At 40.0% G+C, this 12,813-nt stretch overlaps 1 protein-coding gene across 2 annotated transcripts in view; it reads right to left on the bottom strand.

Moving 5' to 3' along the window:
• Positions 1–1,388, bottom strand: part of TMEM164 (transmembrane protein 164) — a gene marked incomplete at its 5' end in the record, with an annotated part of 40,155 nt that extends 38,767 nt beyond the window's left edge. The window contains one exon of one of the 2 annotated variants that reach the window (XM_084294360.1): positions 924–1,388. In XM_084294360.1, coding sequence (XP_084150486.1) covers positions 924–1,388 — 465 coding nt within the window. The remainder of the gene's footprint in view (positions 1–923) is intronic. The other variant, XM_084294361.1, reaches the window with a different exon arrangement.
• Between the last annotated feature and the right edge of the window lie 11,425 nt (positions 1,389–12,813).

Genomic DNA, 12,813 nt, shown 5'->3' with positions numbered 1-12,813 from the left:
CTGCAAAGGGAGACTAAGAATGGTATTGGTCTGATTTTCATTTGTTATTGCTGTTTGTCAAAAATCTTTCACAAAAGCTGCCATGATATAAGTTTGTCTATCTCCTGTGAGTTGTTGAGCTTAAATTTTGTAAGTTGTCCTGTGTTGATGGTAGTGTGTTAGCAAAATTAAACAAAATGATTATTTTTGACATCCCACACTCCTTAACCTCAGTGAGCTAAGTACATACACCGATCTACTGACAAATACAATTTGTAAGATTTAGATATCACAGCTCAGTAACTGTTTATGAACGTTTCCATTATTATTATTTATATTTATATACACAAGCTGTATATTATCACCCATCACCAACTATGCCACAAGTTGCTAAAGTACATGGTCTATCCACAGATACGAAGCCAGCTCAGTTCATTCACCCATACATAAGGTGTTGGTTCTTTACTATGCAGCTTTTAAAATAAGAAAGGCAAACCGAAATTACCAGCATAAAATAAAAAGCACTTTGCTTCTTTAACAACTTCACAAAATACATTCACACCCCTGAATATCACTTGCCAGAAGCAGCTGTTTGTGAATTACATGGGCCCTTTTGCAATAATCTTGTTTTTATTACATTTGGTGCTAGTTTTCCCACTGCAGTCAGTGGAAACAGCTTTTTCTATTCTTGAAACAAGGGCAAGGTGAAGGTGAGAAAGCCTTTTCAACCACAGAAGTAGGCATTAAACTAGCTACAATTTCACCTTTTTGTTTGACTTTGTTTTTTCCACAGATTTCAGTTCAGCCAATTAAATGCAAAGTTCTAAAGCGTTTACACCAATTATTGTCATTTGTACCTTTGTGGACTTTCGGTCCACAAACTGAAAAAAACGCTGCTTTGTGAGCACAAAACTGAGGCAGACTGCCCGGTGCACAAGCCTTACCTGCATCACGGTGACCACATGGCAGGGATTCAGCAGGTAAATGACGGTCCTGGTGGCAAACTTGAAGCCCACCTCCAGCCCGAAGATGAGACACAGGGCCACCAGCAGCAGGTTCTTGCCCAAGCTCTCCTGCTTCGCCCGGGGCTGCTGCAGCAGCTGAGCCTCCAGCTCCTTGCAGTGCAGCTGCCTCAGCTTCCACAGGGACAGCAGGATCTCCGCGGCGCCCACGCTGAGGAAGACGAGGCTCTCCACGAAGCGCTGCTGCCCTGAGAGGAAGGCCGCGCACTCCGGCCCTCCGTTGCCGGCGAAGCTGGGGTCCACGCCCCCGTACATCCAGTCCAGGAGGTTGTGCAGGCTGTACCGGGACATGGTGGGCCGGCGCCCGCTCTCCTCCCCGTCACTGCCCGGGCGCAGGTAGGAGCAAGTCGGAATCAAAGCCGAAATGCTGTCGGGCTGACGGAACATGAAACGCGAGGACGTCCCGCCTTCCTGCCCGAGCCTTTCCTTTCTCCGCCGGCAGCCTGCGAAGAGAGGTGGCACTCACGGGAGGCGGCGAAACCCGGGGGGGGGGAGGGAGTCGCGGGCCCCCGGCTCTCCTCAGGCCGCCGCCCGCCGCCTCCCCGCCCGCTCGCCTCAGGCGCCGCAGCCCCAACGGCCGCCGCTCGCGGCCCTTCCCGCCCTGAGGGGGCGGCCCCGGTGCCTCGCAGCCCCGTCCCTCAGAGCCCGGCGGCGGCTCCGTTACCCAGCTCGGCCCGCAAGAGGCGGGCCCAGCTCCCCCGTTCCGCGGGGCCGGGAAGGAGGAAGCGCTCCCCTCAGCGGCGGCGGGGCGAGCCTCCCTGCCGCCGCCCTCCCCAGCGCCGCAGCATCCCCTCCCTTCTTCCCTCCCTCCCCGCCACACACACACGCAACGTGCCCGAGGCGCCCCGAAAAATGGACGAGCCGCGCGGGTGGCTCCTCTGCTCCTCCTCCTCCTCTTCTTCCTCCTCCTCCTCCTCCTCAGCCCGCCCGGCCCGGCCTCCAGCCCTTTGTGGGCCCGGGGGCTGTGGCAGGACCGCTGGCCGAGGCTGTTCTGAGGGCTGCCCCGCCGCAGGGTTTGAAGCGGCTGCAGAGAACTACGTGCCGGGCGGGCCCCGGCTGCGATTTGTCTGGCGTGTAGGCAAATGATCCGAGATCTTGCCAAAATATCATTATCGGAACATGGTGATGTGAAAGTGAAATTCGCAAGTGAAGGAAGTGGTGGTGCAGAGCAGGAAAACCCGTTAGCGCTGCTCTGTTATCGATGCATTTTCTCCATTCCCTATCTCAGTAATCCTGCTCCCCACACGGCTACCTCCCCCAGACCCCTCCTTGTGCCTCCAAGACCCCCCTCAGTGCCTCCCAGTGCCAACCAGCACCAGAGGCCCCAGAAGCCCACAGGAATGCCCCAGCGCTGCCGTGCTGTTTGCAGGCACTCTAGCTTTTCCATCAGCGCAGATGCTGAGGGCAAGAGCATCTCCTGTCCCTGTGTGTTCTGAGAGCTGCTGGCAGCTCAAGACTACCACACCAGCTCAGACCAGTTTGAAACTAAAAGCTCGCCTGTGGACCTGTCACTGCCAGCCCGTCAAAACAGATTTATGCTGTGCTCGTGTTCTCATCTTTTTTGGCTTAGTCACCTATCTAAGTCTCTTGCACGCGCCCAGTTCTGAGGAAAAGGACTGGTAGTGTGACTGCATAAGATTCATTTCCTGGTGAACAGAATCTAATAATACCTGACTGTGTATTGCTATCCCAATTACAGGCCTTCTTCGCTTTACAAAAAAGGAGTTCAGGAAATGAGAAATCCCAGAAACAGACCACAGGCACTGCAAGGTGACAGACAGAATGAAACTCAGAGGCAAGTTACAGAGCTGTCTGCAATTGTAGCAGCAGTGGCTGTCCTATGGCACAGGGCTGGGGAGATGGACCTGTGCCAGGTTGTGCATGAGCAGACAATCCAACTGGTAGACTCCAGGAGAGAAAATACTCTGTGCTTATCTTTACAAGCAGTATTCCTGTATTTTACTGATGGGGAAGAAAAAACTGCCAAGCTAGTGATGTTAGTGCTGAGCTGCTTCAATTGTTGAACAGAAATTGTAATAAAGGTTGCAATATTTTGGGGGGAAAGAATATAAGTATGTATCTAATACATAATACATTCTCTATGTGTTTATATTATGTGTACTCTATTAAAGACATAAAATAATGAAAGAAAACAAATTATAATCACAGTAAATAAGAACTAGATGAAACATATGCAAGTGTTCTGGACTGATCCATGCAGTTATTGATTTCCCAGTTCATTTACCATAATTTAGGTGAGGTCAGTAGTATCACTGTGTTAAAATCCTGGAAAAAGCTCTTACAGAATAGCTTAGATCTTAATCTTAGCTTTGAGTTAATGAGGAACCTATTAGAACAAGAAAGTGAAACTGCAAGGGACTAGTATAGTCTCTTTCAAAATTGAATAAGTGAAAAATTAACAGCAGGGACAAAATAGCCTATGTTTTACAACAAGCATAAGGCTATTTTTTTTATAAAATGTTTGCAAGATGAGTCTGTCCCTGTATGGATTACTTCTACCTGAATATGCTGAAACATTAGTTTTGTTTTCAGTTAAAATATGTAGTCAGCAAGGCACTTGCAAAATATTACCTGGAGAACTGTATTAAAAGGTCTATACAAAACTGGCAGGATAGAAAGCAATGGTTCACTGTTGAAAGGAAAGATACATTGGTGGGTTCCCAGCATGTGTCCTCAGGTTCTGCTTGGTATTTTTATTAACAATGCAGGTAAAGGAATAGAGAACATACTCATCAATTTTGCAGGTGACTCAAAGCTGAGGGGAAGAGAAATCAATTTCAAAATATTCTTGATAACTCAGAAACATTTTTTTTAAAAACAACAACAACAACAAAGAAATCCAGTAAGAATGAGATGCGTCATAGTTCAGTAATAATATTCATATAAGCCAGCTGCTGTGAATCGCTGCCTTTCCCTTCCCCATGCTACTCATTTTTACTCTCTTATGCTAGCATAAGCTCTTCTGCTTGACTGTATGAGAAAACTGGTTAACATTACAACTCTAATCCCAGAAATAGCTGGAACCTGGAGCACCTCCCTTCTCCATTTTATCCTACTTTGGGTTACGGTGATGGGTGACCTGTTTTTCTGTGATTATCCACTTACTAAAAAGGAGCATAGTTGGTGTAAAAAGGATACCTTGGTATAACTGATACTTTTTAGCAACATCACATGAATTGTTAATTCATGGTTGGATTGTGGTCCACTACAAATCCAAGAGGAATTGAGTTCTCAGTTCCTAATCTGCTGGGTGGTTTACACACAGCTCTCTGTGTTCTCTTCATTCTCAGTGTTTTGGTTTCAGCTTCTTTCAAAAGCACTCTGAATTCTGTAAGAATTGAGTAGTATTGACAGAGCACTGAGCCGTTGCTCTTTTCTGTTTGTTAACCATTTCTTCTCTTCCTTTCACTAAGTAATTTATGCTCTCTCTAAGATCCATTGTAAACATATATATCTCATGTGTCAATAGAAATGGTTCTCTGAAAGCAATAAATTCCTGTGACTAAACTGTTTGCACAAGAGCCTGAGGCTTGTTCTTGTATCTAATGTTTGATTTGTTTTTCTGTCCGTGACTTCTTAAAATTATCAAAACAGTGAAATCTAATGTCAATCCATGAAGGAATGACAGGGCCTCGGGTATACCCATGGTCCTTAACCACCCGGAGCACACACATCATCTGCCCAGGAGTTCTGGTTTAGCTCTGGCCTGGTCCCAGGGGCTTTGTTCCTGTTTCATGAAAGAAACCTGAAGAATAAATCAATTATGTCCTGTTAAAATTCATATAATAAGTCTGTGGTAGTCGGGACTGCACCAAAAAACTCCTGATTTACCCTCTTCCATTTACTCTTCTCCCACATTCATTAGGCATTTCTTGGCCAGCCATGAGCAATGCAGTCTTGCAAGGCTGACTGTGCACAGGAGAGAAAGCTTTGCTTTGTTCCCTCAGCTTACAAATTAGCAATAATGTTGTTTTATGTGCTTGATCTGGAAAGTAAGAAGTGTGTCATATGTGAATTCCCACTCTTACAGACACAGGTGCTAGGAATTAAATGAAAATTGCCTACCTAAGGTGGGAAGTAAAGAGGCCATGTGAATGGAAGGGAAAAACAGGAATGGGGACGAGTTTTGCAGAGTTGTGAGGTGCCAGTTAAAGTGCTGCAGCTTATTTACAAGAATTTTCAATAAAAGAATGTGAACCTTATGTGCAGGACCTTTGATCTGATGATCTTTAGAGATGCAAGTGGAGTCTGAGTCAGTTACAGACAAATTTATCCTTCTCATATGCTTATCATGGAAGGTGGGTTGAAATTCCTTGTTAGCCCGTCACTTCTTGTCTGAAGAACAGTACTTGGCACAGTACTGCAGTCTGAAGTAGGCCTTGAGTGCTCAGAATGAGACTGGGAATAGCCACAGTGCAGCGGTTGCAGACTTGGGGCATGAATATATTCAGGTCATGTCCACAGAAAGCAACCACATTTCTGCTGCTTAGACTTGCAAACCAGAAGGCTTGTTGCCATACAAAACGGAAACCAGAATCTCTTTGGCTTTTCAGTGACATCCTACCCCTTTCCACTTTTCACCTGGCCTTTTTGCTGCATTCTCTGTAACCCACAAATTAAAGTGCTTTTCTTTCCCAAATCAGGAAAATTGCTTCCCTACTCTGAATAAACCTTCAGCAGTGTATACACATACATGCTTCCTCTCTCCTCTTCCTTGCAATATTTTTTTCAGTGTTAGCTTGGCTGTGATATCCCAAGCTGAGATCTACAACGTCTCAGAATATTTTATAGTCTGAATAAAATTCTTCTCCTTTTTTTTCCCACTTTCCAAAAAGTAATCAGAATCATGATCATTTGCAAAAGCAGTGGGGCTATAAATAATGATGTACTGACTGGCAAATGCTGATTACATACTTGATTTGCTGTATTGAGTTCGAGCAAGAGAAATAGACTGTTCAGTTTTGATTCATATTTTTAAACAATTTTATTTTACTTCAGTGACAGGACAAGAGAATATTAACTCCAGGCTTCAAAACTGTTTCACTTAGAAAAATATCTAACCAAGAATATTTCCTTCATTGGTAGTTTTTAAAAATGCATTTCTTCTTGCTCATGCTCAATTTGAGCATGCTGCCAGTTCAGAAGTAGAGTTCTCTTTCTCAGACTTTCAGAATAACTGTTGGTAGTTCGTTCTCAAGTTCTGGGGAAAAAAAAAAAAAAAATTACCCTTACCCTCTTAGGGTACAAGAACAAGACACCTCCCAGCAAATCTTCTTGCATACTGGTGTCAGCAAGTGAAACAATCAAGAGCACGTAGTTATATTGTCATTAAGCTCTGGAGTAAATATTCTGCCCCCCAGAGAGAGATGCTTATAGATATTATACTTTTTAAAAAGTTGAATTATTGACAGTTCACACTTTGTGAACTACATTTGCAACTAGAAGTGACTACAGAGCGACTACCTGGAAAAATTCTGTCTGGTAAGCCATGGAGTACAGAATGGGTTTTCTAACATTTTCCTTTTCCTTCTCCTTCTCCTGTTCCTTGTTTCTCCTTACTACAAGTCTAGTTTCAGAGATATACTACCATTCGTTATTCTGACTTCCTTCTGTTTATTCAGTTGCTCACATATATATTTTATGAATTTAAAGAGAGGCTTGTTGTAGTGTAATTGCTGATTTCCTCTCAAGGAATGTTCTTGTGAGAAAGATGAAAGGCTGTAGCACTTATCATATCTCTCCCTGTCAGCTAATTTAGCTAGAACATATGCTAGACAATACTGAAAAACAGTAAATGTCAACTTGAAACATTCAAAATAGAAGCTTGAAAAGCATACCACATCTTCCATAAAAAGCTGCAGTATTAATAGGCACAAAAACAGTTGGATGTGAAAGCAGGCATAAATCAAGGAATAATATTAATGTGTGTGATTTGCTCTGAGACAATTAAAATCACGGTTAACAGTTCTGCCTCTTAATTACTCTAATTGAAGTTAACAGGTCAAGCTCTACTGTTGCTAACTGTAGTAGAGGTTGAGGATGCATCTGAGAAATGGTGATCCATTTCTTTGTAGGCTTGTGCATTAAATGAATAAAGGAATTCTCTGAAGATATTTGAAGCTTAGAGAAATAATATTGTTTGTTAATATGTATATGAACAAAAAATTAGTTTGGTATAAAACATATCAAATGTGTTCCTAAGAGAGTTAACATTCCCATCCAATTATTAGTATTCTTAAGCCTGAGGTATCTTCAGAACAGAAAGAACAAGACTGACCTTTCCACACATCACTAAGAAACCATTCTATTAAAGATTCCTTAAAGTGCTCAATGACTTTCACCCTTTTCTGTGTTTGTGTCCCGTACTGTAAAGCTATTTTTTCCATTTTCAAGGCACTTGCTTTATTTCACGTCCTGTCCCAGCACCATAGTATTGCTAAGTGTAATAAAAGGCATTTCACAAAGAGCAACACAAACTATTTTTCTTGGAAGTTCAGCCTTAACAGCACTTTTCTCACTGCTGCCTTCCAAGTCAAAATATTATATTAGCATAATGCACATGTATACATGTTTATAACCACAACAACTCAATAAACTTCCTAGTAAAGTTTAGCTACTCTTTCAACACAGCATACCCAAATGGAAGGTGATCCCTGAAATATGTATAGGTAGTCTACATGATATTTCTCAAGCTGATGTCTCATTAAAAAAAAAAAAAAAAAAAAAAAAAAAAAAAAGTGAAGTCAGAAAACCAAATCAGCGATGAGAATATTAGTGTTACAAGAATTGTTAGTCTGGTTCATGCTGAATTAAAAAAATCAAAAGATAAAGCTGTAGTTCCAGTCAGAATGTAGATCAGTTCTTAAAATAAGAATTATTTGCCCAAAATTAGTCCCAGAATTATAAATCACCTACCAAGAGAGCCTGAATAGCACGAGTCCAGTTGCAAGCACTGACCATAGCTGTCAATTAAATTCCTTCCATGCAACAGAGACTTTCCAGGCCACTAGACTCCTGAGGAAAACTTCAGTAACCAGAGTGACCTTATATCACATTAAGTACATTGTAATTGTTTTCTGCTGATGGGACCACACTAGTTATTAAAAGAGGAAACAAAAAAACTACTGTTGTCATGAGGCATGGGGTTAAAGTTGATCTGTAAGCACATCAGGATTTGAATTTTTTCCATCTTTAAAGGTAGAAATAAACACCCTGAATGGGTGTAAGGAGCTTAGGCAGTACATACTGCAAAAAGCTAAATAATGTATAATCAAAGTACTAGGTCAAAACTTGTTTTGGATTGTTGGTTTGCATGAAAATAAAGAGTATTTCCAAAGTTGTGCAGACAAGTAACTGGCATTTTTCTAGTATGACTAGGAAAGAGACTCTTTTAAATGAAAACATTTTTAAATGAAAATAGATAATGATTATTTGTATTAATTTTGTCATTTCTGTAATAACTCAAATTGCCAAGCATGAGAAGCTGTGGGTGTTAAGTGCTTGAGTAATAAATCCATGATCAAAATGAACCATAATGTATGCATGGGGGGATGACAATGCGATGGTGAATGTCTCTTTGGCCAGTCAGAGACTAGCAGAAAATAAGAATTTTTAGAATTTGAAAGTACTGTGGGAGGGCGGTTTAAAAGTAACTGTGATGCCAAAGCAGAGAGCTTTAGATAGTACTTGTGAAGCAGAGTTGAAGTTCCATCAGTTTGCAACCCCTGACTTTCATCTGCAGATAAAAGAACTGGATACTTCTACCTGCAGCTCAACAGTGAGTTCAGTCTTATAAACTGATTCGAACGTCTGATTACAAGACACTGTCATTGCTTATAAATCTCAGCCTGAGAGATTCTGAATGCTTGTGTCTTCCCTTAACTTTGTTTCTATCTTGTTTCTATTATTAATATCACAGGAACATTTGGCATTCAAAATTAGGGAACCATTATTTTCAACATAATGCAAAACAAAGGTAATTCCAGTTGCAGAAACAAAACAAAAGGTAGGAAAGAAAAGTATTACATGATGCTATCTCTGGTTAGTTAGGTTGTATGAAATTTGTTTGATTTCATTCTAACATGGGATATTACATGATCAGGCTCATAATGGCATAGTATTGTGTTATCACTATGTATTTTAATGTCTTGTGGTTTTAGGGAAGAAGGTGTTCAAAGCTGAGTATCTCAGCTTTTTACAGAGATATATCAGGAACTCAGCGCACATTTTCTTAAAGGTTTCTGACCCAAACATGGGTTCTACTAGAACCCATAGGTCCTCCTATATTTTATTAGCATGCAGATACCAGTCAAACATTTTAAAATTTATATTGAACAGAATCCATAAAAATAGATTCTGTAAAATACCAAAAGGCTCTTCTCGTACCCTGTTGAAAACGATGGCCCTCAGCCATCACACAACAAATCCTGGCTTTTCTGCATAATGTGCCAGTCCTCATTTGTAGGTATGTAGAAAGCTTTCAGTTTTGCCAATGTTTTTCAGGGTCAATTCACTGAAGATACAGGTGTATATATCTATATGTATTATTTTAGAGAATTTCATCTCATGAGAGTTTGTATTAATAAGTTACTGAAGGGGAAAATGGTTATACTGTATATATATTCTGTGCAAGCTTTATATATTTCTGTGTCAGTTTATGCATTTCATAAAGTCACAGGAACCTCATACATGACAGATCACATTTAAGTTCTTTGCTATTGATAGGCTTATTCAACCATTTTGGTAAAACACTGTATGGAATAATGAGCCCTCTAGTGGTTGTTCATCTTAAATTCTCATTATAATGCTCTGTATTAACTACCACAATTAAAAACAAACAAACAAACAAAAAAGCCTTTCCTTTTCGGTAGCAGCACAATTGTGGTTTTAACTCTTGAGGATATTATTATTGCTTTTCTACACAAAGGAGATTAAATAGTAAGAATTGGACTGGTTCGGTTCTAAAGCTTGAAGTGAGTACCAGTAGAAAGGGATTCAGGATTACAGCTGCATGATGCATGATACTCTTCTGTAAGGGAATTTGACTTTAAATAGCAAGAATACGTCTGATTCTGCAAAAGGCAGCAATCAAAAAAAAAAAAAAATCCACTGATGAAGGGGCATTTGGTCACTGGGAACTTGGAGGGGCCTGGATATATCAAGCATTTTTTACTTCATATATTGATAGAACAAACACCGGAGAAAATTTTCAAAGTTTGTGGAAAGGAAGAAAAGAAATTAAAGTATTGTGTGCTTTCCTGTTAGAGGGAAAACTTAGGAATAGGTTTAGCAGTTCTCTGATGAGATGGGGTGGAAGGGAACCATCTAAGTTGCAGCAGTCACTGGACTGAAATTAGTGATAAGTAACCTGACTTACATTTTCTTGAAATGTGTAAGGATTGCATTTCTGAGAAAGAGCTGACATAGAAACAAAAGATGATTTATTTATTTATTTATTGGGTTAAGCCAATGTAATGCAAAATGTTCAAAGGAAATAAGAAAATATATATCTTGTGCAGATTTAATATCTCTGCTTATATTCCCACCTCAGCACTCAGACGGATCCTCTAGTCAGTGGCTCCTTTATTCTTACTACGTCAAAGATGCGTGCTAACAGTTTTAAGTGAAAGGGTTTTTATTTTTCAGGCCAGTTGTGTTGTGACTTCTAGATAGCTCAGCCCCTTTTCATTTCATTAGTCTGTTTTACAGGTCTTAGAAATATTTACCACTGAGCTCTCGAAATTTACTAAGGCTCCGAGTTCACGTATCCCTCTGCATTTTAACAGCATGACAGAGGGTCTGCATCATGCTTCAGAGCTAGCTGCTTTTTGTTTCCTCCCCTGGTTGATTGCTGGGAAGAGTTTTTCCACATTCTCAGCCTTAACACAATCTTTTTCTGCCAGGACAGGGGCTCAAGGCTGCAGTACTCACTACAGGCATCTTACCCAGTACTTTGTATTGGACTCAGCCACTGATTTTTCCATTTAGAAATTCTGACTGATGGTGGTAAGAGGCACCCAAACTATTTTCTTAAAACAAAGCATTCTTTAACAGAAACAGGAGGAAAGGGACTAGCAGAAACTGCACTGTGGTTGCATAGCTCCAAAGGAGTGGGCAGACCTCTGGAAACATGTAATTGAAAACCAACAAAGGGGAAAAGAAGTAACCAAAATATTTATATCCCAGCTTGAAAACATTCTTATAATTAATGTTTTCAGATACATTTGATGATGTTTATAAATTCCAAAGAGTACAAATGTCAGCAAGATAAATAAAAACTCTTGATGTTGAGTCACACAAACAGAATAAGGTACAGTTTTCACATTAAAAGATTCTTTTAAACCTTCATACTATTACTACTGCATGCTCTCTCCTATTTGGGCAATGCCACTCTGAGGCATTTGAAAATTAAGTAAATGAAACAAGATACATTTAACATATAGTTGGAATGTGTATAACTTTACCTGTGGAGGTATTTTCACTGGTATCTTGTGAATACAGAATACTTTCTGCTACTACTTGGCAGGGAGGTGAAATTATATGGAAGCAAGTACAGCATAATTGATGCCTGTGTAATTGGTACTATTAAAGTCATTGCCTGTATTCTGATAACTATTTCGTAATACATCAGAAACCTGGCAGAGATGAACAATTCATTTGAATGGTGCAAGGTCAAGTTCAAAGCATTTGCTGAAATTCTAACAACAGAGCAACATCCTACCAAAGCACTGATTTCTGTGCTGAGATCCCAATGCTACCCGGAATTATTTAATTTCTTTTGGTTGGATGGTTTTGATATCTGGCAGCTCTACTCCTGCTCCCATTAAAATATGAAGCAAAAAATCGTGCTGTCTTAAATGAGTCACAGTGAAAAGGGATAAAGATCAACGAGTTTCAGTCTGAACTTTGCTAGATAACAGCTGTCACTGTGTGGGATCTCTAAGGACTTGATATTTTAATCTGTTCAAGTCATGTATCAGAAACCAAAAGCAGAAATTACTTGGTCCTTGTTTCTCATGTTCTTATTTTTCTTTAGTCAATAATATTTTTAGTTTTATTTTATCAAAAGAACAAGAAAATAAAAGTTCCCATTATTCTCATGAGCTTGTGTGAAGTCAGGGCATGTTAATAGGAGGTGATGTTGCAGAGTGTATAGAAGCTTGAGTTCACATCATGAAATAGAGTATTTGTGACAGGCTGTCCTCTTGACCCTTTTTATCAAAGTCAGAAATTCAAGGAAGACACCTAGTTCAAAGAAGAAAATTACAGTGATAACACAGGTGGCTACCAATAGCCATATGGATTAACATGTCAGTTCTCATTTATTTAACTGCTGCAATCTTTTTCATTTTTTTTTTTTTTCTCAATAGTTCAATTTATTTTTTTCAAAAAAAAGTTCCAAAATATGTCATAGGAACTATAATTTTTAAAATAACATTAATACAAAATTTTATGGACCTCACTTTTGGGGTCATAAGAACATAAGCAGTTAGTTTCTTCCTCCATTTCTTACATGTGTTCATATCTACTTCCAAGACAAGTTGTTTCATGTAATAACTGTTAAAAGTTAATGTATGTGTGTTGTAGTTTTAAACATATTAACAATATTTAATAAATTGCACAATTTATATCTTTTACTTTGCAATTATGTTTTATATTTTATATTACTAAGTCTTTTAGAGTGAACTCCCAAAGAACAACAGAAATGCTAATGAACCTGTAAAGAATAGGAGGTGTTGGTAAAAGCTAGTTGTTAACCGGGCAAGTAGGCACGAGGGCATCCGGTTATCAG

This window comes from Netta rufina (genome assembly GCF_964035555.1).
Source record: "Netta rufina genome assembly, chromosome: 12".
NCBI classification, from domain to species: domain Eukaryota; kingdom Metazoa; phylum Chordata; class Aves; order Anseriformes; family Anatidae; genus Netta; species Netta rufina.
This window is presented reverse-complemented; position numbering and strand designations above follow the sequence as displayed.